Source organism: Pithys albifrons, chromosome 1 (genome assembly GCF_047495875.1).
Source record: "Pithys albifrons albifrons isolate INPA30051 chromosome 1, PitAlb_v1, whole genome shotgun sequence".
Classification (NCBI taxonomy): domain Eukaryota; kingdom Metazoa; phylum Chordata; class Aves; order Passeriformes; family Thamnophilidae; genus Pithys; species Pithys albifrons.
In genome coordinates this window covers 118,082,200-118,106,187 of record NC_092458.1, presented here as the reverse complement: position 1 = coordinate 118,106,187, position 23,988 = coordinate 118,082,200, and the positions used below count along the sequence as shown (strand labels likewise).

Genomic DNA, 23,988 nt, shown 5'->3' with positions numbered 1-23,988 from the left:
CCTGAGGATGTTTATTTTAAAAGCAATATATGACGAAGTGAAATATTTCTGTTTTCAAAAAGTACATAAGATTTTATGCAGAATGAGTATGGGATTCTGACTGCGAAGAGGTGACATTTTCCAGTACAATAGCAGAGATGTCACACTTTCCAATATAGCAGCCAGTGATAGCAATAAATCTAGTTGGCTCCATGAAACTGGATTTACTTTGTCACTGCTCTATGAAAGTTACTTGTAGTTCTGCAGTAAACTTACAACATCAGTACTACTCTTAGAAATGGTAAAATAATAAGGGTTTCAGAAATACATATTTGGACAAGATTAAAAAGGCAATGTATTATACCCCAAGGAGCTGTACAATATTCAATACAGTTACAATGTCATCAGAATAAAACAGTTCAGAGGCACAGAATGTTGAAAAAAACACAAATGTCAACTGCTCTCTTACAATTAATGTTTTCATAATCTTTGATCAATCATGACTAGGAGAAATGCTCAAAGATTAGAGGAAAGCAAATGTCACCCCTAAGTTAAAGAGGGGCAAGAAGGAGAACCCAGAGAATACAAGCCATCCAACCTCACCTCAATCCATGGGAAAGTGAAGGAGCAGCTAATCCTGGACACCATTTCTAGGCAGATTAAGGGCAAGGAAATCATCAGTAGTTAGCATGGCTTCACAAAGAGGAGGTTTTGCTTGACTGACTTGACAAACTTCTATGATTCTATGACCGGACAGGTAGATGAGAGTGCAGTGGGTATTGTCTGCCTGGACTTCATTATGTCCCTTGACAGTGTCTCCCATAAGATCTTCATAGACGAGCTGTTAATGTCTGGACTGGAGGAGTGGAGAGTGTGGTGGGTTGAAATCTGTCTGAATGGCCAGGCCTGAGGTGGTGATCAGTGGTGCAAAGTCAAACTGAAGGCCAGTGACTAGTGGTACCCCAGGGGTCAGTGCTGGGTCCAGTCTTGTTTAACATCTGCATTAATGATCTGGATGATAGGGTGTGACTTCAGCAAGTCTGCTGATGACCCAAAACTGGGAGGAGCAGCTGATACACCAAGGGGTCATGCTGCCATCCAGAGGGATCATGACAGGCAGGAGAAATGGTCCAACAGGAACCCCATGAAATTTGGCAAGGAGAAGTGCAAAGTCCTGCACCTGAGGAAGAACAAATCCATGCACCAAGGCATGATGCGGCCACCCATCTGGGAAGCAGCTTGGCAGAAAAGGACCTGGGGATCCTGGTGGACAGAAAATTGAACATGAGGCAGCAGTGTGTCTTTCCAGCTGCATAGACAAATTACTGCCAGCAGGTGGAGGGAAATTATCTTTCCTCTTTATTCAGCACTGCTGAGGCCAAACGTGAAGTGTTTGGCTTTGGGCTCCTCAGTATGAGAAACATGGACTTAACGGACAGAGTCAGAAGGTCCATGGTAGCAAAGGGTCACCAAGATTACTAAGGGACTAAAGCACCTTTAAAATGAGGAAAAGCTGAGAGGGCTGCACAACCTAGAGAAGAGAAGGTTCAGAGAAAATATTACTAATGTATATGAATACCAGAAGAGAGGATGTAAAGAGGACAGAGCCAGGTGCTTTTCAGTAGTGCAATGGGCACAAACTGAAGCATGGGAAGATCCCTCTGAACATCAGAAAGCTTTTTTACTGAAAGATTGATTGAGTGCTGGCACACATTGCCCCAGAAGGTTGTGGAATCTTCATCCTTGGAGCTATTCAAAAGCCTTCTGGCATAGTCCCAGACAAATGGCTCTAGATGACCCTGCCTGAGCAGGGATTTGGACCAGACAACCTTCAGAGGACACTTCCAATCCTAATAATTCTGTGATTCTGTTTATTTATTTTTCAATAATGGTTTTCTTTACAGACATAGCGTCAGAAAGAATTCAGAACAGACTTCCACAGTGTTAAAATGTTTCAACAATCTCCTAGACACTGCACAGAGGAGTTTTTTTAATCAGTGCTTTCCAAGTCTCTACTTCTTTATAACAAACCCCACTGAGTTCCATTTGCCTGTTCCTGAGAGTTACAAAGTTTGTTTAATCTCATCACTAGAACCTTTTACCGCAAGTGACCTTCTTCAAGATATTGAAGGTGTAACTTGTGGGAAGTGTTATTTGAGATACCTCAATAATTTTATATATAAGCACTCCACTCCATTTCAATGTCTACTTTCACAGGCTATTAGAAAATTGGTTTTAAATTAGCTTATATAGCTAAAAGGAACACATGTGGCCTCACATTTGTTTTGAGTTAGTAATTCCAAAGGAGAAGTCATTTATGTTAAAAAAGCATCTGAAATGTGTAGAGTTTTCATAGACAGAGTCTGCTTTTGAAACAAAGTCTTAAGCTTAAGGGACTTAAGACCAATTAACTTAAGGTGTGAAGTTAATGCACAGAAGTTAAACTGCATTAAACTCCCTTGTGGAAGCTCTCACTTAGAAATAAATTGGTTTTATTTCACTGGAGCTTAATCCCTCTCGGATGAATTTATGTGCATTAACTCCCATCCTTAAGTTAATTCATTTGAACTTTCCTGAGCTTCCTCCTTCCAGAAGCCTTCAAAAGCCAAGGACTAAGTAGTACTTCCCTTGGAATACAGAAGAATAAAGGATAAACAGATTCAGAGAATTCATTACCTACCCATGTACCATTAAGGCAGGCAACTACAAACTGGACTAAAACTCAGGATTTAAAAGGTGGGTGGTCTTCACAGAGAGGGAATGCACATTTATAAAGTACTGATTATCTGGAGAAAACAGCAAGCAACAAGCCTACTTAAAGAGCATGAATTAGCAGGCAAATTCAGAAATCCTTACAGTTAACTGTATCTGCTTCTTCCTTCCATTATTTTTACCTTCTCCTTTATACCTTGTAAAGAAATGCGAATACTCAACAAGTTCCCTGTCCCTTCACTAGAGATGGGTCAGCCTATGGAATGCCAGGTCAACTTAAATGTGAAATGCACAAGCCTCTTCCTTGATGCATCACCAATTTATAGTTATTGTTTGCTAACATGTAAACCAATGAATGATTTATTTCAGCAGTCCTATTGAATTCAGAACTACCATATAAATAAAGACATCATATGTACATGTTTCAGTATTTCCAGGACTGTACCCTAAAAGAATAATATTCCAGTGCCAGATCTTATTAGGCTAATACCCTGAAGTCTCCATCAAGTTATCTTCCCCTGTAGGTAATCATATTAATTTTTCCCCCTAATTTATATCAAGGCATTACTGTGAATCCCAGCCTAAACACATACTTTGAAATGTGACAATGGTAATGCATAATGCATTAGAAAAACATTTATTAGAGATTGCACAGAATTAAATTTGTGATGCTTACTGAAACACGTGTTAGGAAATCTGTATTTTGCCAGTACAACAAGGAGCTTACACCAGAAATGCTTACTTCTGCCTGCTATTTTATTTCTGAACTGTCATTTTTTGGAATAATTTGGCAAAATTTCAGAGATCGAAACAATGTGTTTGTGACATTAATATGCAAGGTGCAACCCAATTAGGTACCATTTTTTCTCCATTTTTGCTTTCAGACTTTAGGTTTCTCCTGAGTAGAATTGCTAAATACAAAATTATGCAGTGTTTTTCAGTACATATTCACCATAAATAGTCACATACAAAATCTGACTGTGCCATTGCTCAGACCAACCTGTTTCTGCAGATAATCTTGTTCTTGTGCTTCTCTTCTCAAAAATCATGGCCAAAGATTTTCCTTGCATCAAAGGCAAATACTGAAACATGAAAAATGAAGGTGTTTCAATTTTATAGTCATTATACACCAATAACATGAAATACTTTTTCTTTTGCAATGTAATTCAGCATTAGAAAAGTTGCAAAGGTGTTTTTTAAATCATAGCTGTGTTCTCCTGCCTTTCAATAAGTTTATTAGCAGTGGAAAGGGTAAAGAGAAAGAAGTAGTTCTAGGGGCAAAATCAACTGCATTTTGGCACTCAATTTGAACTAGCATTAAGGAAAACTCAGATACTAATTTAATTCCACGCAGGGAAGTGTCTTCCATTTCCTACATTTAGTGCTGCATGTACACCATGTGTGGATGGATGAGGTTAGCTGACAACAGGGATTTAGCTGCACAAAGCTGTTTAACCTTTCCATTGATGAAGTCCTCTGAAGTATTTAAATAATATATCTGAACACTTCACAGGAAGGCTCTTTGATTTGTAGCACATGATTTACAGTATTTAAGAACTCAGGTGGTTTTGTTTAGGACAAGACAGCCGAATGGCTCATTCCCAATACTCTTCAGAACAATACTTATTTCAACATCTCAGTGACTTAAATGACAGTTAGAGCATTTTACCTCTCCTCTGTGCTTTATCCTTTGTTTCAAATCTGAAGCCATCCACAGCAAATACTTCAGCTCCTCTGCTGTGTAGTTTTGCAAAGTAAGAAGGTCTCGACCTTTCAGATGAACATTCATTTGAGCTGGTGGCCCATACCTGTGTCAAAACAGCTTTTTGTCATTCAATACTAAATTGCACTTATACTGAAACCAGTAAGCAAGAACATAAAGTGTCTCCCACTCCCCTCATTTGGCCCAGCCTGTCAAACTGATGGACTGTGTTAATTAGTTTGAATAACTCCTACTGCCAGACAGAAGCAAAACATGCCCTTCTGCACTATATCAACCACCTCTGTAACAGTGTTTCAAATTGTAATATAAACTGTAGATTAGACAGAGTTTCTTTTGTCTTCTGAGATGAGCATGGCAACTGCATGCTGCCTATCAAATAAAGACATTGAGAACATGTCGACCACAAAAATGCCCTTTGGAGGGACAGAAAAACAGAAATGGATGGTAGTGCTGTTATTCCCTTTGTGCTTTCTAGTTGAATAGATTCTTGCCACATTCCATCCTCACCACCACAAATGGTGGCGTTTCTGTAAATGTGTATGAAATCTGTTGATTACACTAGGGAAGAGGGTAAAAAGCCCCAACAAATAGCCACGTACTGTGGTCTTTCTTGTAACACACAAGCGACGTTCCAGGCATGTACAGTATGTTTATTCAGTACATTCTGGCCTCCAGCCATGTTTATGACTTCAGAATCGCATGAAATTGGATGCTGATAATCACCCAGAGAAGTTCCACAATCAAATTTCCTCTAGCTTAGATGAAGTATCTTAATGAAAGTCACATCCAAGCCCATATTTCCACAGGCTTAAGATTAATAAGACAGCGTGGCAACTTAGGCCTTTCTCTGGCACTGACTGTACTTAGAGACTCTTTAGCATTACACAGCCTGCACTGCACCCTTGCTATGGTTTGAATGGGTATGAACAAAACATGCCTTTTTAATTAAAGGCAGCATTTTTAGATTGATCTAATGAAATGGAGACCAAAACAATGCAAACAAGTGGACTGAGTGCAGCTATTGCTTTTGGATTTCCAAATAGGCTTCCCCATAGCTCACCACTGAGACTGGGTTCAGTTACAGCACCTGCCAATTGCCAGGCCCTGGAGTCCACAGCTAGGAAAATTCAGGGGGAAAAACATTGAATTTCTGTTCATTCTTCTGTTAATCCCAATGAATAGAAGCCCTGGTAGTGGATAGGTCTATTAAAATTTCCAAAGATTTGGGGTTCATATATTAGTTAAACCTGAAGGGAAAGTCTTTGTTTGCAGAATTTTGTGACATAGACTCCAACTGAAACTGGAGGAAGAGAGCAGCTCTTGAGAGAATGGTACCACACACTATTACTCTCTGTTTGACATCACAGTACAAGCTGCATGAATTATCAAATAATGTAGCAGAATTCCTTCCTAAACTAAGATATCTAAATCCTGTGTGTTTTCCTTCTGAATACCTTTAAAGTGCATTAGATACGCATTATACCACTCTCATTACTAATTTTTTTTCACAGTGAAAAGAAATATGAGTAAAAGCAGAAACATGGAGAATGTATGAAGAAGTATCCCATGCATGTGCCCTGCAGATTAATATTGCTGGAATTCAGTATATACTGTCATATACTAGGGCAATGTGCTCCAGAGATTATGCAGACTTCCAGAGGATATACCACTAAGCTAAGCACAAAGCACCACAAAGATTTCTGTCAATGTGCACCATCAGAACCTGGTCTCTGCACAGGCCCACAGACTGCAGTAGGGATGGACTTTTCTGTAGTACCATGCAGACAATCAAGTGGATTTCTGGTTTCCTAGGTTTAGATTAATGTTTCCTGCATATTTTCGGAGTGTCTCTGAAAAGTGACCCCTAAGTGAAATACAATCTAAAGCGTGTGACTGAAGTAATAAATATTTGTGGCAGTACCATTTAAAATAATGTACATTTCCAAGCCAGAAAGACCTATCTACATTAGCATTACAATCATTGGGAAAGTCAAGTTAATATTTCGTGTCAGTGTTATCCTTTGGTCCTCATGCTTGTTTTGAACGTGAAGGAAAGAACTTCCAAACATTAGGAAACACACAGATGCCCCATTTTTTTTTTAATTTGAAGCAAGTGTTACAGATCTAGTAAAATTTTGTTCTGTACTTCAGTGCTCATCCGCTGCAGAATAGAATATACCTGACATTATAAGAATGACTGGGCATTCATGGGTCGGGTAGTTTCCACCACAGCATGAAAAACAACAACCAAGATAAGCTACCGAAATCCAGTCTTGAAGACCAAGGCTTATACTTGATATTCAAGGGATTGGCTCTAAATTAACTGTGTATATTCTGAAGGAAATTAGTTTTATAATTTTGACTTTATAACTATTATTTTATGGAACCAGGTTCTGCTGTTTTATCCAGTTGGTGGGAACAAAAAAATACTTGTCCTGTTTTAAAATTGGTTCAATGCTTGTTGCTTGGTCACCCTACTCTTGTTTGCTGCATTGTTTCCAGAGCTGCTCCTTATATTTCTAATTGTAACCTATGTTTTTTTCCAGGGACTTACAGATTGTCTAATCTCAACCTGCCAAGCAGGGACTTCTGTTCATTGGTATGTTTCAATTAGCATGATTGAGAAATATTCACCACTAATTTCTCCACTGGTAGGTAGTGAAGCACTAAAATGGGTTACCCAGAGAGGATTTGAAAATATCACCCTTGAGGAATTTCAATATGTGGTTAAGCAAAGACATAGCTCATCTCTTATGCTGTTTGATAGACTACAAGCAGAAAGCTGGACTAGAGATCTGCTCCTGCTGTCTATATTCCCATGATTCTGTTTTATTGCTATGACCTTCAAGAAATGTGTTCTCCTCCCTGTTGTCCATACCCTCTGAAAGAGAGTCAGAAGTAGAAAAATAAATTCCAGAGAAGAAGCAAGAGACAACATAACAGAGTTAAAATGCAACAGGCAGAATTGCGAGGTCAAGCAGTTTTGGCTTCTTCCTTTCTGAGCAGGAACAGCAGTAACTTTGGACTCTTAGCACAGAGAGATACATATTAAGTTGTCCTGCAGTATCAACCATAATGTGTTTACCTAGTAATGCTCTCAGACAGTCGTGATGGCTTATGCCAATGGTATGATATGTTAAAAAAACCTGAAAATAACAAACAATGTTATGTGGGGAACAAAACAAATTGGATTACTTTCTCGGAAAACCAGCTTGAATGCAGTTGTCTTCCAAACTTGCTTTTTCATCACCTCTGCTAACCAGAGAAAGTTTTCACACACTGCCAGCAGTGAAAAATCCAAAATTCATAAGAAACAAATTGTCATGCAGGCTTCAGGACTACATAAAACTGTAGCAAATAAATTACAGAACTAGGAAAACATTTGTATTTCATCTACTGCAAAGTAGAAAGGATAAATAAAAATTAGTTATTGCATAGTAGAATTCCTGTGGATATGACATTCCTGTACATTGTTTTCTAGCATTAATCACTTGTTACATAACCTGTTAATGTTATTCTTGTTGACGCTGACCTGAAAACATAAGATGTGGAATTAAGTTTCATGTCTAAAATTTTAATCTGATTCTGGAGATGTGACAAGCATGAGAAGCAACTTTCTGAACCTCTGTCATAAAGGTACTTTTCTTATATCACAGGGGACAGGCACAGCTATGAGACCGAAGAAAGAACCCAGAGTCAGGCCACAGAAGCAGGTCTACCTGCTTAACTGTGAACCTTGTATCACCTCATGCCTTTCCTGTATGCCTCCAGTGTATAACAGACAAAAACATACTGAGAGAGAGATTCAGCTTGTAGCTTCAAGGTAAGAATTCTCCCCCTGTACTGACCATGATAATTGTCTAAATACAGAAGAATTTCCTGTTATTTATTCAGGTTGTTATTTATTGGTTACGGTACCTGCAGCATACACTGACCTCAAGAAGAAACATTCCTTCATGACTTTGCTGCTAAATCCCACAAAAAGTATTAATGGTATTCCACAAAAATTAAAAGGGATAATTCTTCAGTCTCCTGAAGCCACAGAGCTTGCTGCCTTGAGGGGCAAATTGGCACTAAAAATGTAGAGCAAAACCTCAGCACCTTTCTCTAAAACACTCACTCCTTCACAGGATTCAGCTGTTTTAGTCTCTAGCTTTCCGACCAAATGTCACAGAACACCAGATAAAATTAAAGGATAAGCTTACCAGAACTGTTGCTGTATCTGCTTCATGGTTCCTGTTAGTTTTGCAATGTTGAAAAATTTTCTCACATTAAACAACATCTTCCATTTGCATTAAGACTTCTCTGGGTCCCACAAATCAAGTTATGAGAAAGAAAGGTGTATGAAGCAGAAAGTGAGCTGTGCTGCTGTGAAAAAGAGGGGAAACCAAGAACCAAGGTCTTCACTTTGGTTGTTCCAGCCAGGGCTGGGCCAGGCAGGGCCTGACCTGAACCTTTTTCTTGGTCAAATCCTAAAGATACAGAGATTTCTCACAAAGCCCATTGCACCACTTGCAGTTTGTCCTCTGTGCTCTTCTGTGTGAGCCCATCATATCATACCTGTGTCAACACCACTTTGCAGCTATTTCATCTTTGTTAAACATTTGTTCAGGAGCATGTGCTAATAGAAAAAAGCAAAAGAAGACTTGCAGGGTGCAGCATGAGCAGGGCAGCTCCCCTAGGGATGAGACTGTGGCCATGAGGGGCTCCTTGGCTCTAGCACAGCCCAGGCAGGGACTGATGGCCCTACACTGAACCGAAATGAGGGGTTTGGGTCCACAGATGTGGGGCTGGAAAGGGCATAAAGGCTTATTCATGCCTCAGGACCCGGATGAGAATGAAGAACCACTACAGTAAAAAATGTACATTTTTCTGGGTTTTGTTTGGTTTTTTTACCAGATTTTCAGTTATGCTATGGTAGAGTTAACCAGCCCTCATTGGGGCCCAGAAACTGAAATATTGCAGCCTGCTTTCCTCCTTATGCTAAATTGCTTGCTGTATAATCTGAAGTTGGTCAATTGCTAAATACTAAAGTGATTTCATTTACATTTCTACCTTCAAATATAATTGTCAGACAAGACTTTATGCCACCTGCACTGTAGGTGGTTTTGAAACATGACCATTACTTTCTCATTTCCTCATTACTTTCTCATTTCCTCCTCAGTGTAAGGAGAGGCATAGTAATGTAAATCAAGGTGATGGTGTTTCTGTCAGGGAGAGTGATATGACGAAATTGCAATATGAAGAACATATAATTAACACATATTACTTCCCCCAGAAAGAGAGCTGCTGTGAAAAAGTCATGCATGGTGATAGGTCCTGGTGGGATTTGTTCAGGACCCCTCACACCTGAACCAACCCTGAGATGCCTGGAAAATGCAGCAGTTGCCATGGGAAATGTCAGGCAGAAGCAAAATCCAACAGAAATTAATAAGAAGGAAATGAAAGAATAGAAAGAGAAGAAAGCTGGGCCATGTTTTCCCTCTTGGTTGTCATCTGGAAAATGACTCCCACGACCTTCAAGCCCACCCCCTGGGGACTGTTCATGTGTCATTATTGACACCCAGGAGAGAAAACAGCAGAGAAAGGAAATGTGGTCAAGGTGCCAAGGCCTTCAGTCTTACTTCACATTCCCTACAGGGAGGGGACAGTGCCAGTGCGCCTTTGTCAAGTCACTCCTTGCATTGGGTCTGGCTGATATGGAGTTCATTGTTCCCACAGCAGCCCTTGCAGTGCTATGCTTTGCACTGGCAGATAGAGAGGTGCTGATAACAGAACAAATTTTTTGGTTAGTGCTGAGCAGTGCTAGCACAGCATCAGTGCTGTTTCTTGAACTTTCCCCCCAATCAGTAGGCTGAGGGTGAGCAAGATCCTGGAAGGGGACATAATTAAGACAGCTCACCCAAACTGACTAAAGGGACATTCCATAACATATGAAGTCAACTCAGATAAAAAAACTAAAACAAGGAGGAGGAAGGGTAGGCATTTGTGATTTCCCATGTTTGCCTTCTGGAGCAATCACTACATGTGCTGAAGCCCTGCATCCCAGGAAGCGGCCAAGCATTGTTTGCTATTTGAAGTAAAGAAAAAGAATAATTCTTTTCCTTTGCTTCAGTGCACTCAACCTTTCATTTTCACTTTAGGAAACTGCCTTACTTCAACCTATGAATTGTTTTCCATCTTATTTTCTCTTCCCTGTCCAGCTGAGAAGGGGGAGTGATAGAGTGGCTTGGTGGGGACCTGGGTGTCCACTGAAGGTCAACCCATCACTTACCTGTACAAGGACTGCCTGATCCTGTTACCATACAGAGCAATTTCCTTGTAAGAGATCATCATACAGAGGAAACTTGTCTTTTAGGACCACAGAACCACAGTGTTAACAAAACAAAGTTTCAGAGCCATTTCCTACTCTTCCCAGCTGAAGCCCCTCCAATCACTCAGCAAACAAGCAACAGAACCAGCAGCCCAGTGAAGCAACAGAGCCCCTGTGAGAGATGGCTCCTTGGGGAGCTGCAGGCAGGGTCAGGCTACAGAGGAGGGAGACAAAAATGATGTCCAGGCATGTAGGGATGCTGACAAGAAAGCAACCTTCTGATAGAGATGATACTCACCAGGGACCTTCAAGGGAGGTGGTTCTTATCATTAAGTCACAGAATGGAATAATTTGGAAGCTCATCTAGTTCCAACCCCCTGTCATGGGCAGGAACACCTTCCACAAGACCAGGTTGTTCAGGGTTCAACCCGGCCTTGAACATTTCCAGGGATGGGGCATCCACAACTTCTCTGGGCAACCTTTTCCAATGCCTCATCATAGCAAAGAATTTCTTCCATTTATCCAATCTTAGTCATCCCTCTTTCAGTTTGAAGCCATTGCCTCCTGCCCCATCCCTCTCTATCACTGCCCAAAGAAGGTTGCAGCCCCATGCGGGTTGGCCTCTTTCTCCCAGGCAACCGGCAACAGGACAAGAGGACACCATCTTAAGCTGCAGCAGGGGAGATTTAAATTGCACATTAGGAAGAATTTATTCCCATTATGGATGATTAGACTTTGGAACGGTCTGCCCAGGCAGGTGGCATTGTCACCACCCCCGAAGGTGTTTAAGGACAGGCTGGATGGGGCACTCAGTGCCATGGCCTACTTGACAAGGTGGTGTTGGCTCATTGATTGAGCTCGATGGCCTCTGAGGTCTTTTCCAGCCTGGCTGTGATGCTGTCCCTGACTCCCCAGCCTGGCTGTGATGCCATCCCTGATGCCCAGCCTGCCTGGGATGGTCTCCCTGCCCCCCAGCCTGGCTATGATCCTATCCCTGATCCCAGCCCAGCTGTGATACTGTCCCCGATCCCCAGCCTGGCTGTGATGCTCTCCCTGACCCCCAGCCCGGTTGTGATGCCGTCCCTGACCCCCAGCCTGGCTATGATGCTCTCCTTGATTCCAGCCTGGCTGTGATGCTCTCCCTGATCCCAGCCTGGCAGTGATGCTCTCCTTGATCCCAGCCTGGCTGTGATGCTCTCCCTGACCCCCAGCCCGGTTGTGATGCCGTCCCTGACCCCCAGCCTGGCTATGATGCTCTCCTTGATCCCAGCCTGGCAGTGATGCTCTCCCTGATCCCAGCCTGGCTGTGATGGTCTCCTTGATCCCAGCCTGGCAGTGATGCTCTCCCTGATCCCAGTCTGACAGTGATGCTGTCCCCGATCCCATCCCGGCGCTCCCCGCTCGATGCCGTTCTCAGGGGCCGCCAGGCGGCGCTGCCCGCCCGGCCCGGCCCGCCCCGGCCGCCATGGCCGCGCCCGCCGCGGGGGACGAGCTGCCCGTGCCCGGTGAGTGCGGCCCGGCCGGGCCCGGCCTGGCGGGGGAACTCGGCTGCCCGTGGCCGCCCCTGCCCCGTGGCCGGCCCTGCCTGCCTCCCGCAGCCGGGGGGAGCCAAGGGTGACCCCGGGGCCGAGCAGGGCCGGTGCCTTCGGCGTCCTCAGAGCCCGGCGTGGGAGGGGGGCATCACCCGGGGGGCTAGGCTAGTACCGAGTATTGGTGATTAATTGGTGTCGTGGTTTGGCCCAGGGCGGTGTTCAAACATTCGCTGGTTGCCCAGGACAACCACCGCCTCGGTTATGTCCTGTGGGATTTAATTCTCAGAGTTGATGGGGCGCAGTTACCAAACCGGTGACTGCACAGAATGGGTCGGGTTGGAAGGGGCCGTTGTGGGTCATCTGGTCCGACCTCCCTGCTCATCCCAGAGCACATTCCACAGGGTCGCCCCAGGCGGTGCTGGAATATCCCCAGTGAGGGAGAGTCCACACACTCTCTGGGCAATCTGTCCCAGTGCTCGGGCACTGCATGGGAAAGTTCTTTCTCGTGTTCAGGTGGAACTTCCTGTGCATCACGTTCTGCCCATTACCTCTTGTATTGCTTGCTACCACCAAGAGCCTGGTCCATCCTCTGACACCTCCTTTTAGGTATTTATACACATTGATGAGGTCCCCTCTCAGCTATCTCTTCTCGAGGCTGAACAGGCCAAGCACTATCAGCCTTTTCTCATAAGTGGGATGCTCCAGTTCCCAAATCATCCTCGTTGCCCTTCATTAAACCATGTCCCTGTTTGACTGAGGAGCCCACAACTGCACACAATAGTTATGTCCAGTTGTGAAATGTTGTGACTTAGTTGTGAAACAAACAAGATACAAACAAGATTTGTGAATTTGACAGCTTTTTGTATACATTGATAAAGAATATACATATGTATATTCTGAAGGGAAAAGAAATGAAACAGAGAGCTCTGGCACAAGTGCCAAATAGATCACTAAGCATGTTCAGATGTGCTGCATGGCTGTCTGGCTGATGATTAAAACAGAAACCAGAGTTTTCAGATTAATTTTAGTATGTCTGTGGTTACAGGTGTGTCTAGATAAAATAAGGAAAACTCAACTCTTAATTTGAAAAGCTTGAGTTTGCCTGCACAGAAGCTTGTTGAGTAAGTAAGCAAGTGAAAGTGAAAAACATCTAGTGAGGTAATAAATACAATTTACACACGTCTCCTGCATCTAATACATAAAATAACATGTCTTTGGAAAGAGAGAAAACTTCTGCATAAAATAATTATTTTTAAATTGTATCAAATTTACAGTTTAAGAGAGAACTCTGGGATTTTGGAGCTGAGGTGTATGTTATTGATGAAATTGTTTTCATTGAAATTTAATACATTAAGATGCCTCCATGTTTTCAGAAGGAGTCTACTGTTACTTTGTGTATTTATTAACATTTGTTACATGTTGACAAAAATGTACAAGGAAAATGTTTGTTTTATTCTTTGTTTTGTTTTCAAAAAAAATGTATACCTGTAGCAGAGGCTTTGGCATTTTAAAATAGTAGGTCTACATATGCTTTGCCACATTGTCTGGCAAATTTATTTAACTTGCAAGTTCATTCATTTTTCTATAAAATTAGTGTTTTCTGTATCAAGCCACATGCTTAACCAAAACACGAATGAAGAGTTAACATTCTGTGTTTTGAAATAACATTGCTGGCACTTTTGAATGTGGGAAGAATTGAGAAAACCAGACAGATTACAAGGGCCTGGACTTTATTTTGGGGTGATATTGTTAGAGGTTTATTGATCATGGTCTTATCACAAAATCACAGAATGGCTGGGGTTGGAAGGAACCTCTGGAGATCATCTAGTCCACCCCCCTGCTAAAGCAGGGTCACCTAGAGAAGGTTACACAGGATTGTGTCCAGGCAGTTTTGAATATCTCCAGAAATGGAGACTCCATAAACTCTCTGGGCAGCCTGTCCCAGTGCTCTGTCACACTCACAGGTAAGAAGTTCTTCCTCATGTTCGGATAAAACAATAGTTGTACTAAACCCATGTTTTGAAGGCTGAGAGAAGGGAGGAGAGAAAGATAGGAAAATAAAATGTTCAGTTGATAGAACATGACTGTTACAAAATTTGAGACAAAGTTTGCTTTCAGTAGAATTGACATTATCTTTTTGTGTTTTAGAATCAGGTGCTGTTTTCACATTTGGGAAGAGCAAATTTGCAGAAGATATTCCTAGCAAGTTCTGGTTCAAAAATGACAAGCCTGTACTTATATCATGTGGAGATGAACATACTGCTATTATTACAGGTCAGTATTGCAAATGGAGTTTACAGAATCATAGAATATTTTAGGTTGGAAAAGACTTTTAAGATCACCAAGCCCAGCCATTACACCAGCACTCCACCACTTCCATGAGCTGCCTATTCTAATGCTTGACAAACCTTTGCACAAAGAAATTTTCCTCAATATCCAACCTAAACCTTTTCTAGCACAACTTGAGGCCATTTCCTCTCCTCCTGTCACTTGTTACCTGGGAGAAGAGACCAACCTCCACCTCACTACAACTTCCTTCCAGGCTGTAGAGAGCCATGAGATGTCCACTGAGAGTCCTTTTTGCCAGGCTAAGCAACCCCAGCTCCTTCTGCCCTTCTCACAGGACTGTACTCCTTCACCAGTTCTGTTGTTCTTTGGACACACTAAAGAACCTTTCTTGTAGTGAGGGTGATCAGTGTGATAAAAGGTTATATATTTGGACATTTTCCTGTTGATTTTTATCTTTAAATGTACACTTATATGCCTGCACACAGTTTAAAGGAACACCAGTGTAGTTCTCTGTTTAAACTAGTTGATCTAAATTGCCTCCTGGCATGTGCCTGTGCCAGCCCTGTTACCCTGATCAGCAACAATCCCCTAATTCCCATGCCACTGTAATAGTGACTACTTAGATAAAGCTTTGAAGAAGTCAGCTTGCATAGATTTTCATGCAGCACCAGTCTTTGCCTTTGTTATTTTAATATGTGCAGCTTGTTTAAAAATGTCTCTGTAGCTCTCCTTAGGTGTTGTAGTGGGCAGATACATCACCAGGGAAGCTTCTAGATAACTGGCTCTTTATTTTCTCCAAGTTTTTGAGAAGAAAGAACTGTAGAAGCATGAGTAAAAAGCTTTTTTGGTGCCAAAATGGTTTTTAGGTTGTTGTAGAGGGAAAAGTGAAGGTAAATTATGGAACAATGACAGGCAAAGGTAGAGAAACTGCAAGAGTCACACAAAAAAATGAAGAAGGAAAAAGAAAACTGTTGTCCCTCATTTGTTCTTCAAACCTGTGCATGCCCACGTGCACCTCACATTTCTGCTGTTAGATGGAGTTGGATGATACAGTGGAATTACAGCCCTTGGTGACTGACACTGAACTACATAAACGCTCCAGAGGTGCGTGATGATAATGAGTTTGCTAAGAAGGGTACAGAGCTTGTGGGAAACCAGGAGCTTCTTCAGCTGAATCTGACCTGGAAGAGATAGGAGACAAACATCACCGAGGAAGGAAAGGTATCTCAAGCAGGTGTGTGAGTGCATGCTTCATTTTAGCCATTATTTACAGGTCACAAAATTCTCCCTCTGTTTTTTCTGCTTCTTGGAAGAGGGAGTGGGTCCTGTGTTTGTAGGGATCAGTGCAAATACAAGGTAGATTCAAATCTAATGGAAATATATCAATTTTACACTAACCTATCTCAACAATCATAAGTAAAGCAATCACACAAACTGATACAAGACATTCCTTAATGCTGGATTTGGCCAAGAGAAACAGCTATATCTAACACTGAATCTTGACTGAATACTAATGAAAATAACTAGTATTTAGCATTCAAACAAAATATTCAGAACCTTTCAAATATTTCTTTCATCTAATCTAGCATCAATATTCTCATTTGACTCTGATGAAGAAAAGCATAAAATAAATACAAGACATTCTGTCCTTTGGCTTGCTAGGTCAGGAGTTGAGAGTCCAGAATTTTATGTACCTGCTGTGGCTGTATGTTGGAATAGAAAGGCCCAGTGATGGTTACTTGCTGGCTTTGAGTTGGTTTGCTGAGCTGCTTGAAGAAACATTTCCTTCTCCAGTTCTGGAGTTTGAGATTGGCATTTGTGTTTCTTTATTCATTTGCTGTCTACTATTTGCATAAATGCCAATAAAATGTTCAAGCAGGAATTTTTTTAAGCATTGGTCTTTAGGTCTTTAACACAGCCATGAGCAGTATATCTTCCAGTATCACTTGTAACATGTTTAATAGTAGTTCTTCCTCCCTTTCTATACTTTTTGGGCCAGGACTACTGACAGTCCATCCCCTGCATCTTCTGTAACTGCACTCTGTAAAGAAATTTATTCAACCTCTTGGGAGCGGGTGTGAAGAAGTGATGATATGCATATTTGTAGGAATCTCCTTCCAATACCTGTTTATTAAATTGTGTTTCCTACAGAACTCTTAACAACTGTCTTATTGTTTATTTGCCTTGATTAGAGTATCCTAGGCAGCTTGCCCTCATTTGATCAGAGACTGATCCTGTTCACAAGGGGGAAAATGGTGATGAGTGAAGACACGTTTTCTGAACTTAATGCTCTGGAAAGAATTGAAGCACCCAATGCAAGAGGGTAAAAGGAAAGAAAGAAGTATCAATTGTGAAAGTAGGAGTGAAAAGAGGTGCATATGGAACCACAGGAAGATAGTATACTCATAATTTGGGGTTTAGAAAGGCATTAGACATTCAACAAAGAGACCTTGGAATCTCTCCAGCATTTTTGACACCATGTTTCTTCTGGTCATTCTGCTTAGCAGCAGGTCATCAGAACATGGCACAGTATCTTTTGCATCAACTGCAAAGGGAGAATGAGAAAGATTAGTACACATTTGTGTTGATGCACTGGGGTTTTTTATGTGACACGAAATGTCCTAAGCATGACTGTTCTTGTTGCTCAATAAAGTTTTTATTTTGAGAATATCACAACTTGCCTGACAAAGCTGATGTCATTCCCATTTTTCTGAGAGCTATTTGAATTGTATATGAATTTTTAATGAACTGTTAAAATAGTTTATTTGCAAAATAGCATAAAAAATACCACAAAATAAAAGAAAATAGGACAGAAAAAATCATGGTGCCTGACATATGATACTCTGTTCAAAATATTACTTTTTATATCTTATTCAGATAGAGTTTCTCAATACAATCTTTCAGTAAATGCTCAATGTCTGTACATTGTCTCCCCATTTTATTTCTCTCCCACACGAATATGATTCAGAAAGCAAAGGGGGGAATATGTAAAACATACCTTTAAGCATAGGTGATGGGTATACTTGGCTGCCTGCTATGATGAAGCATATGGGATTTCAGCTGGTGTTTTCTCCCCAGCTGCCAAATCGGGGCCTGTATTAGCACTTCATGAACCATGAGAATCACATGACCAATGGGGTTCCCATCAAACACTTGTGGTAGCAGCTACTCATGAGAAATGTACTGGTTAAGAGACACTCTCTTCCTGAAGTCTCTCACAAAAACTGTTTATAAGTGGTTTCCCTAAAATCCGTGAATTGATGTTGGTGAGACATCTGCTGGTGTACCTGCCAGTGCATAAATATTTTGGAGAAACACTCCAGTTTTGCATCAGTACTAAGATGGAAACTGGTGTTGGAAGTGAGTTTTCATCACCAAAACAGTTTGAGTTGCCCTTTTCATTATATCCTGTTGTTTCATGTCTGCTCAGAGTCATAATCTCACTCTGCTGGACCTGCCTTGTATCAGCCGTTCCAGCTGGCCAGTGGCCACAATCTCTGGGTGAGAGCACTAAAGTGGAAATAAAAAATACCAAGAGCAATCTGAATTTACAGTTTTGAAATAAAGTCCTTGCCTTTTTATCTACTGTTGGATTAATTCTCACTTCAGTGCATCTGTTGTGATGACTGGAGATATCTCAGTGTGCAGTTACGAAAACAGTGCCTTTTGCATGCAAAATTATGTCATATTTCTTGTCCAGTTTAGATTGCATCATATCTGTTCCAAAGCCTGATTTGCTGTAGAGACCCAGAAATGTTGCTTCATTACAGGCATTTGTTTAGGTTTCTTATCACTGTTACTGAATCAGAATTGTGAATCACAGAACATTCTGAGTTGAAAGGAACTCATGAGGATCATCAAATACAACTCTTCAGTGAATGGCATTATTAGCACCAAGTTTTAGCCAACTGAGCTAATCTCAGGTTCCTCTGTAGTGCCTATTAGTTTTCATTCAATGTTTGAATTACCTGCCTCCCATATTTTTTTATTTTCTGTTATACTGCTAGGAAGCCTGAATTTATAAAAGACTGTCACTCAATTGTAAAAGAATGTAAAAAGATTCTTCTCATCTATTAAGCCTCTTGACTGAGAATTTAAAGACTGGTATAAGAAACAGCAGATTATAGGATGAAAAGTATGACCTGTTTGAATTTTGCATGTATAAAAGAGAATGTGCTTAAATTGAATTAGGGCAGCTTGGGATCATACTCCACAGAAGTACTGCCGTTCTATAAAGGCAGTTAGACAGTATAAAGCAAGGATATGAGGAAGCAATACCAATGTAGGACAGATGCCATTTGCTAATAAAAATTCTTTCTGTTAAGGTGCGTTTGCTCTCAGTGACAGACAGCTCTGCATGTGCTTTGACATGATTGCATTATAAAAATTGAGATGGTGCTATAAATGCTATTAGTAGAACACTCTGAGCACAGACTTGACCTCAGACTTCCTTCCCTTTTCTTGGAAAGATGTAATATTGACACATATTATGCCAAGAATTGTCAAATCTAACAATTTTATTGGGACTTTAGATAGTAGTTATTGCCAATTGTTGGTGGGGGGTGGTGTTTCTTATTTTTTTCAAACTGTGTGGTTATATTTAAGAAAATAGTTGGATTCGAATAATGTTACAAGACAGAATTTTTTGTTCTATTTTAAACATTTCAATATCGTATTTCAAAGTCTTTGTAAATCACAATCAGAATTTTCATGGAGCATCTTCACTACTGAAATTACAAACATATTATTTTGCCATTACTACATGGAATTGCTGTTGTGCATTGTGATCATGTGATAATTGTTGATGACTAGAGTGACAATATGATGGAGTCCTAACTCACAAAGCTCTGCAGAACTTCATTAAAAGTAAACTCCTTTTATCAGTGGTAAAAGGGGGTTTTTTGGGGTTGGTTGTGGTTTGGTTCTGTTTGGGGTTTTCGTTTGTTTTTGTTTTGTGTTTTTTGTTTTTGTTTGGTTTTTGTATTTGTTTTGGTTTTGTTTTATTTTGACAAATCAGTTTGTATTGTTTTGCAAGGATTTCATTGGAACAAGGGGTTTATCTTTCAATGGGAATTTTACAGCTTTACAGAGGTAATAGTATAAAAAATGAAATTAAATGCATTAATTTTAAGGTATTGTTTTAGCAGTCAGTTTTGTCTGTTTAATTTGCATGCCTGATGACACAATTTTCATCTGTTTGTATATCATCCTCAGAATCTTCTGGTTATTTAGAATTACAGTAGTTCATTGTTTGCCGTGGTCAAACCTGGAAGTTCAATGACAGGTCACATGAACTTCTGAAAGAATTCTGGCATTGCTTGTGTTGAAGATTTGTAACCTACTGTTTGCATTTAGGTTTGCAAAACTCCCTGACTGCGTGGTGGATTTTTGCTTTCCTTCTTTATATGCAGATTTAAAAATTAAGACATTTTAAGAGAAAACATTTAGCAGTAAAAGAAATATCTCACCCTAAAAATCAAGCTGAATATTACAAATTTGTTCTTGTATTAGTCATAAAGCTGCATTCCTCATTCCTGTCTTTGCAGTAAAAGATGTGTGTGCTCAGTTAAATGTCACGGTATTTTATAAGAAGGCCTATAGATACTGTGGTTTCTGAACTGCAGGGTCTGTCCAAGAGTACAACATCTTGTTTTCTGAAGAGCACTTTTATCTGTGTTACAATTAAAGGAGAGGATGTTTATTCTCTTCTTGTCCCTTCTTCTGACTGGAGATTCCTGACTTAAATAATCCAATTAATATTTTTGAAATGAAAAATCACAAGGCTATTAATTAATGTTTATACTTAAGTATTGAATTGCCTAATCTTAAACTTCACATTAAAAAGGAAGTAACTAATACCACAGTGTAAATGACCAGCTTGTCTTGAATGAGGTGTTCTAACACTTGTATGGGTTCTGTCTGTGCTTTTTCTTTTTCAGAGAAAGGTAAACTCTACATGTTTGGCAGTAACGACTGGGGCCAGTTAGGACTAGGATCAAAGACCACTGTCAGCAAACCAACGTGCGTTAAAGGTTTGTTTAACTTTTCTTTTTTTTGTCTTTTTGAAAGGAGACCCTTGTGAAAAGGTACTTCATAAGTTGCAATTCCAAAATAACTGATTATGCCATCTTTACTTATCACGTGTAATAATTACTGCACAAGATCATAAAGTAGCTTAAAAGGATCCCTGATCAGTTTTCCATCACTTCCAGATTCTGAGTCCTTTTGCATCTGAAGGTTATTTCAGATATATAGAATCCTGTTATTTTTGAGGGCTAAAAATGTATTATTAGCCTTTTCTGACAAACCACATCTTCACTGTTACTGCAAAGACAATAATGAGATACTTGGTTTCTGCACTGTTGTCTATGTGTTAGAGTTCCAACAGCATTGTGTAACCCTTATGTCTCTTTTTCTGTTTGTAAATGAAAAAAGTCTGTCAGAAACTTTTTACAAGTACTGCCACGTTTTTAGCAAGTAAAAGAAATGCCCAAGGGGGCATAAATGTTAATACCTTTGTATGAAGCAGTAAAATAAATGCCTATATTCTTTTAGGTGTTGTAAAATACATTTTCATTGCACTGTGATCTTCTTGATCTTTCCTAGCTGGTTTTATCTTGTCAAACAAAACTAAGTCAATACTTTTCCCTATCCCCCTACTTATGTCAAGACAGATCTATCCCATTAACACATTTCTTTTCACCATTAGATGTTTATCTTCATCCTTTCCGCCAGCAGATCGATCTGTTAGCTTATTGTTAAAAACAAATTATCCTTCTTGTTCAAACTCTGTTCTTCCTGATTTAGTTTATTCTACTGTCCTTTATTTGCTCCTGTCTCTATTTCACTTCAGAGGGAGAATGCAGCTACTGTCAGGTTCACATGTTCTGTCAGCCGTGTGAGAGATTGATTCTTACCTTGGCTTAAATGGATTGGGTGTCAAGTTTTGTTTTTATTGTCCAATTGCAATGGAGAATAAAAGATGAAGAGAAGATGACAGCAATTGAAAGCAGATCTGGCATCCCTTGAAAAAAGTCACAAGGAGGGTATCTTTCTTCTCTTGGTGATAGCAGGAGAAAGTTCTGGAACTTTTTCACTAGCTTGTGGTCATCACTTGGCTTTGGGAATGGGGTTGCAAGGACACACTTCAATTTCTGTTTGGAGCCAAGTGGTTTTGAGCGCATGTTTTCTGAGCAAATACCCCCTGGGATTTGACTTGAGACTAATGAAATTGGTTATGAAAAATCACCAGCAACATTGTAAATACAGCATTTTTCATCAAATACAATTGATTAGCCTAAGTAGGAGGAAGGTTGGGAAGCAGAGGGTTCTGAAGAGCTGATTTAAGATTGTCTCTGAAATTGGGGACAGAGTTTTGACATATAAAGCAGCAAATTCATATTGTAGGACGAAGCCAGAATTGGAAGTGTTATGTTTTCAGCCTGATGGTGGTGGTAGGTAAGATAGGACAGACAGGAACCTGAATTTGGACAATTTGTGGTTGTGTCTGTGTGATAGACCAGAGGCAGTTCATGTGTAAGTAGATACATTCATTTGATGAAGTGGTAGGTGATAGAAGGGACCTTAATCTGAACGTTATGGAGCTAATGGAAGTTGATTTGGAGGGACTGAAAAAGGATTTGTAAAAGGTATAGTTGTTGCCTTTGTCGTGGGCAAGTGCAATGGAAAAGCAATCAAATATATATTATGTAAAAATAATGCTGTTTTAAGGGCATTGTATAGGATACACGGAGAAGACTGCGAGAAGATAAATTGTTGGCAATGATCAGTAAGTGGAAAGAGGATGGAAAAGACAGATTGTTTTTTCTTTTGTTTCTGAAATGGGAGTGCACTTGCTATGGGAGAAGAGGCACCTCTGTGTTCTTTCTTTCCCAGCAAAATAATTCTTGACTCCTCTCACATGCATTCCCAGTCTTTCAAAGCGACCAGACTGCAGAGAAGCATTTGCAATGGGTGAATGGTAACTGAGTTGAAATTGAGACTGGATGGTAAATGTAAAAAATGTAGGCACTGGACCAGATAGGCCTGTCCTTAGGAATTCAGTAAGAAGGCAGCACAGAGTAAAAGTCTAGCAAAAAAGGAATGTGTGCATAGTGAACGGAGATAGGGATGGTAAGACAAAAGAATTGGTATGGTTTTAACAATTTAAGATAGTGGGAAGAGAATAAGAGGGAACTAATGCATTTTATCCTGCAACTTGATATATTATTTGAGTCATATCCCATAAATACAGGATGGTCCTGTGGTGTAAAGGAGAGCACTCTGGACTCTGAATCCCAAGGTCCTGAGTTCCGAGTCTCAGTGTGGACCATCCACTGGCAGTTCAAAGCCTCCCTGCCATCCCATCCCGTCAGATCTCGGATGCTCAGCAGGGTCAGCCCCGGTTAGTACCAGGTACTGTGACAGTCCTAAGGACTTCCCTGTCACTGTCCAAGCTCGCTCGGCCGTGGCAGATGAACCTCAGGACTTAAACGGTGGGGCCAGTTCTGCGCACGCTGAGCCTCACCTAAAAATCCACTGCGCAGGCTGGAAGGGCACACCCACGTGGGGAGAGCCCTGCCCAAATCTTTGTCCGCAAAGTCTGGCCATACATCCCATAAATGGTGAATTCCAGGAGTTGTGGCATTGTGTTGAACCATCATCAGGTTGAGTGTCTTAAGTTTTTAAGGTCCGATCTTTTTTTTATCTTAGGGTGCTAGGTTCAAATAGTCAACAAATTCTCATTCAGAGCTCCCTCTGGAGAGCAGAGCATTCTGTTGTCGAACCAGCTACTGACTTGTTTATAACTTTCCCTTCCCCCCTTTCACTTTTATTCATAGCTTTAAAACCAGAGAAACCAAAATTTGCTGTTTGTGGAAGAAACCACACTTTAGTTTACACAGGTATGTAACCTATATTATATACATATTAGAAATAGATTTCTTCCTTTGCTTTCATGCAAAATTACATCAGGAAGCCCAGGACTGTTGCGGAAACAAAAATAAATGAAAATGGGACTGCTAAAACGTGGAGTTTCATATCCAGTTTATAGAATATTTGATTTATTCTGAGCCAATGCATTTATAAACTAATGTTATATAGCAGTTTGCCAGCAATAGACATAGGGAAAAATTTCTTGCTGGCATTTGTGGTGTGGTTAACAGTTATCAATATTTCATTTAAGCCCTGTGAAGGTATATTATTGTTTTTATATACATCTGTACTCAAATTTACCTTTGACAAGTAATATTTATTAGTGTGAAGTTGTATATTTGAGTAAATATAGTAGAACTGCATGTTTTCAAGTCTTTAAATTTTGTTGCATTTTTGTTTAGACAACATAGCCTGCTATTTCAATGACAAGTTGCTTTATTAAGCTATAAATAAATAAACTGGAAATTTAAACGTAAAAATAAATTTGTAGAGAGACAGTATCCAAG

The 23,988-nt window shown here is 40.4% G+C and overlaps 2 protein-coding genes across 2 annotated transcripts in view; one reads left to right on the top strand and one right to left on the bottom strand.

Moving 5' to 3' along the window:
- The window catches only part of OTC (ornithine transcarbamylase), a 29,701-nt gene extending 21,005 nt beyond the window's left edge, over positions 1-8,696 (bottom strand). Inside the window, exons 1-3 of the mRNA XM_071565426.1 lie at positions 8,620-8,696; positions 4,361-4,499; positions 3,692-3,773 (exon numbers count right to left, since the gene is read on the bottom strand). Coding sequence (XP_071421527.1) covers positions 3,692-3,773; positions 4,361-4,499; positions 8,620-8,696 — 298 coding nt within the window. The remainder of the gene's footprint in view (positions 1-3,691; positions 3,774-4,360; positions 4,500-8,619) is intronic.
- Positions 8,697-11,588: 2,892 nt separating this feature from the next.
- RPGR (retinitis pigmentosa GTPase regulator) overlaps positions 11,589-23,988 on the top strand; it is a 45,196-nt gene continuing 32,796 nt past the window's right edge. Inside the window, exons 1-5 of the mRNA XM_071568862.1 lie at positions 11,589-11,795; positions 12,085-12,232; positions 14,408-14,533; positions 20,488-20,580; positions 23,389-23,451. Of these exons, the coding sequence (XP_071424963.1) occupies positions 11,589-11,795; positions 12,085-12,232; positions 14,408-14,533; positions 20,488-20,580; positions 23,389-23,451 (637 nt within the window). The remainder of the gene's footprint in view (positions 11,796-12,084; positions 12,233-14,407; positions 14,534-20,487; positions 20,581-23,388; positions 23,452-23,988) is intronic.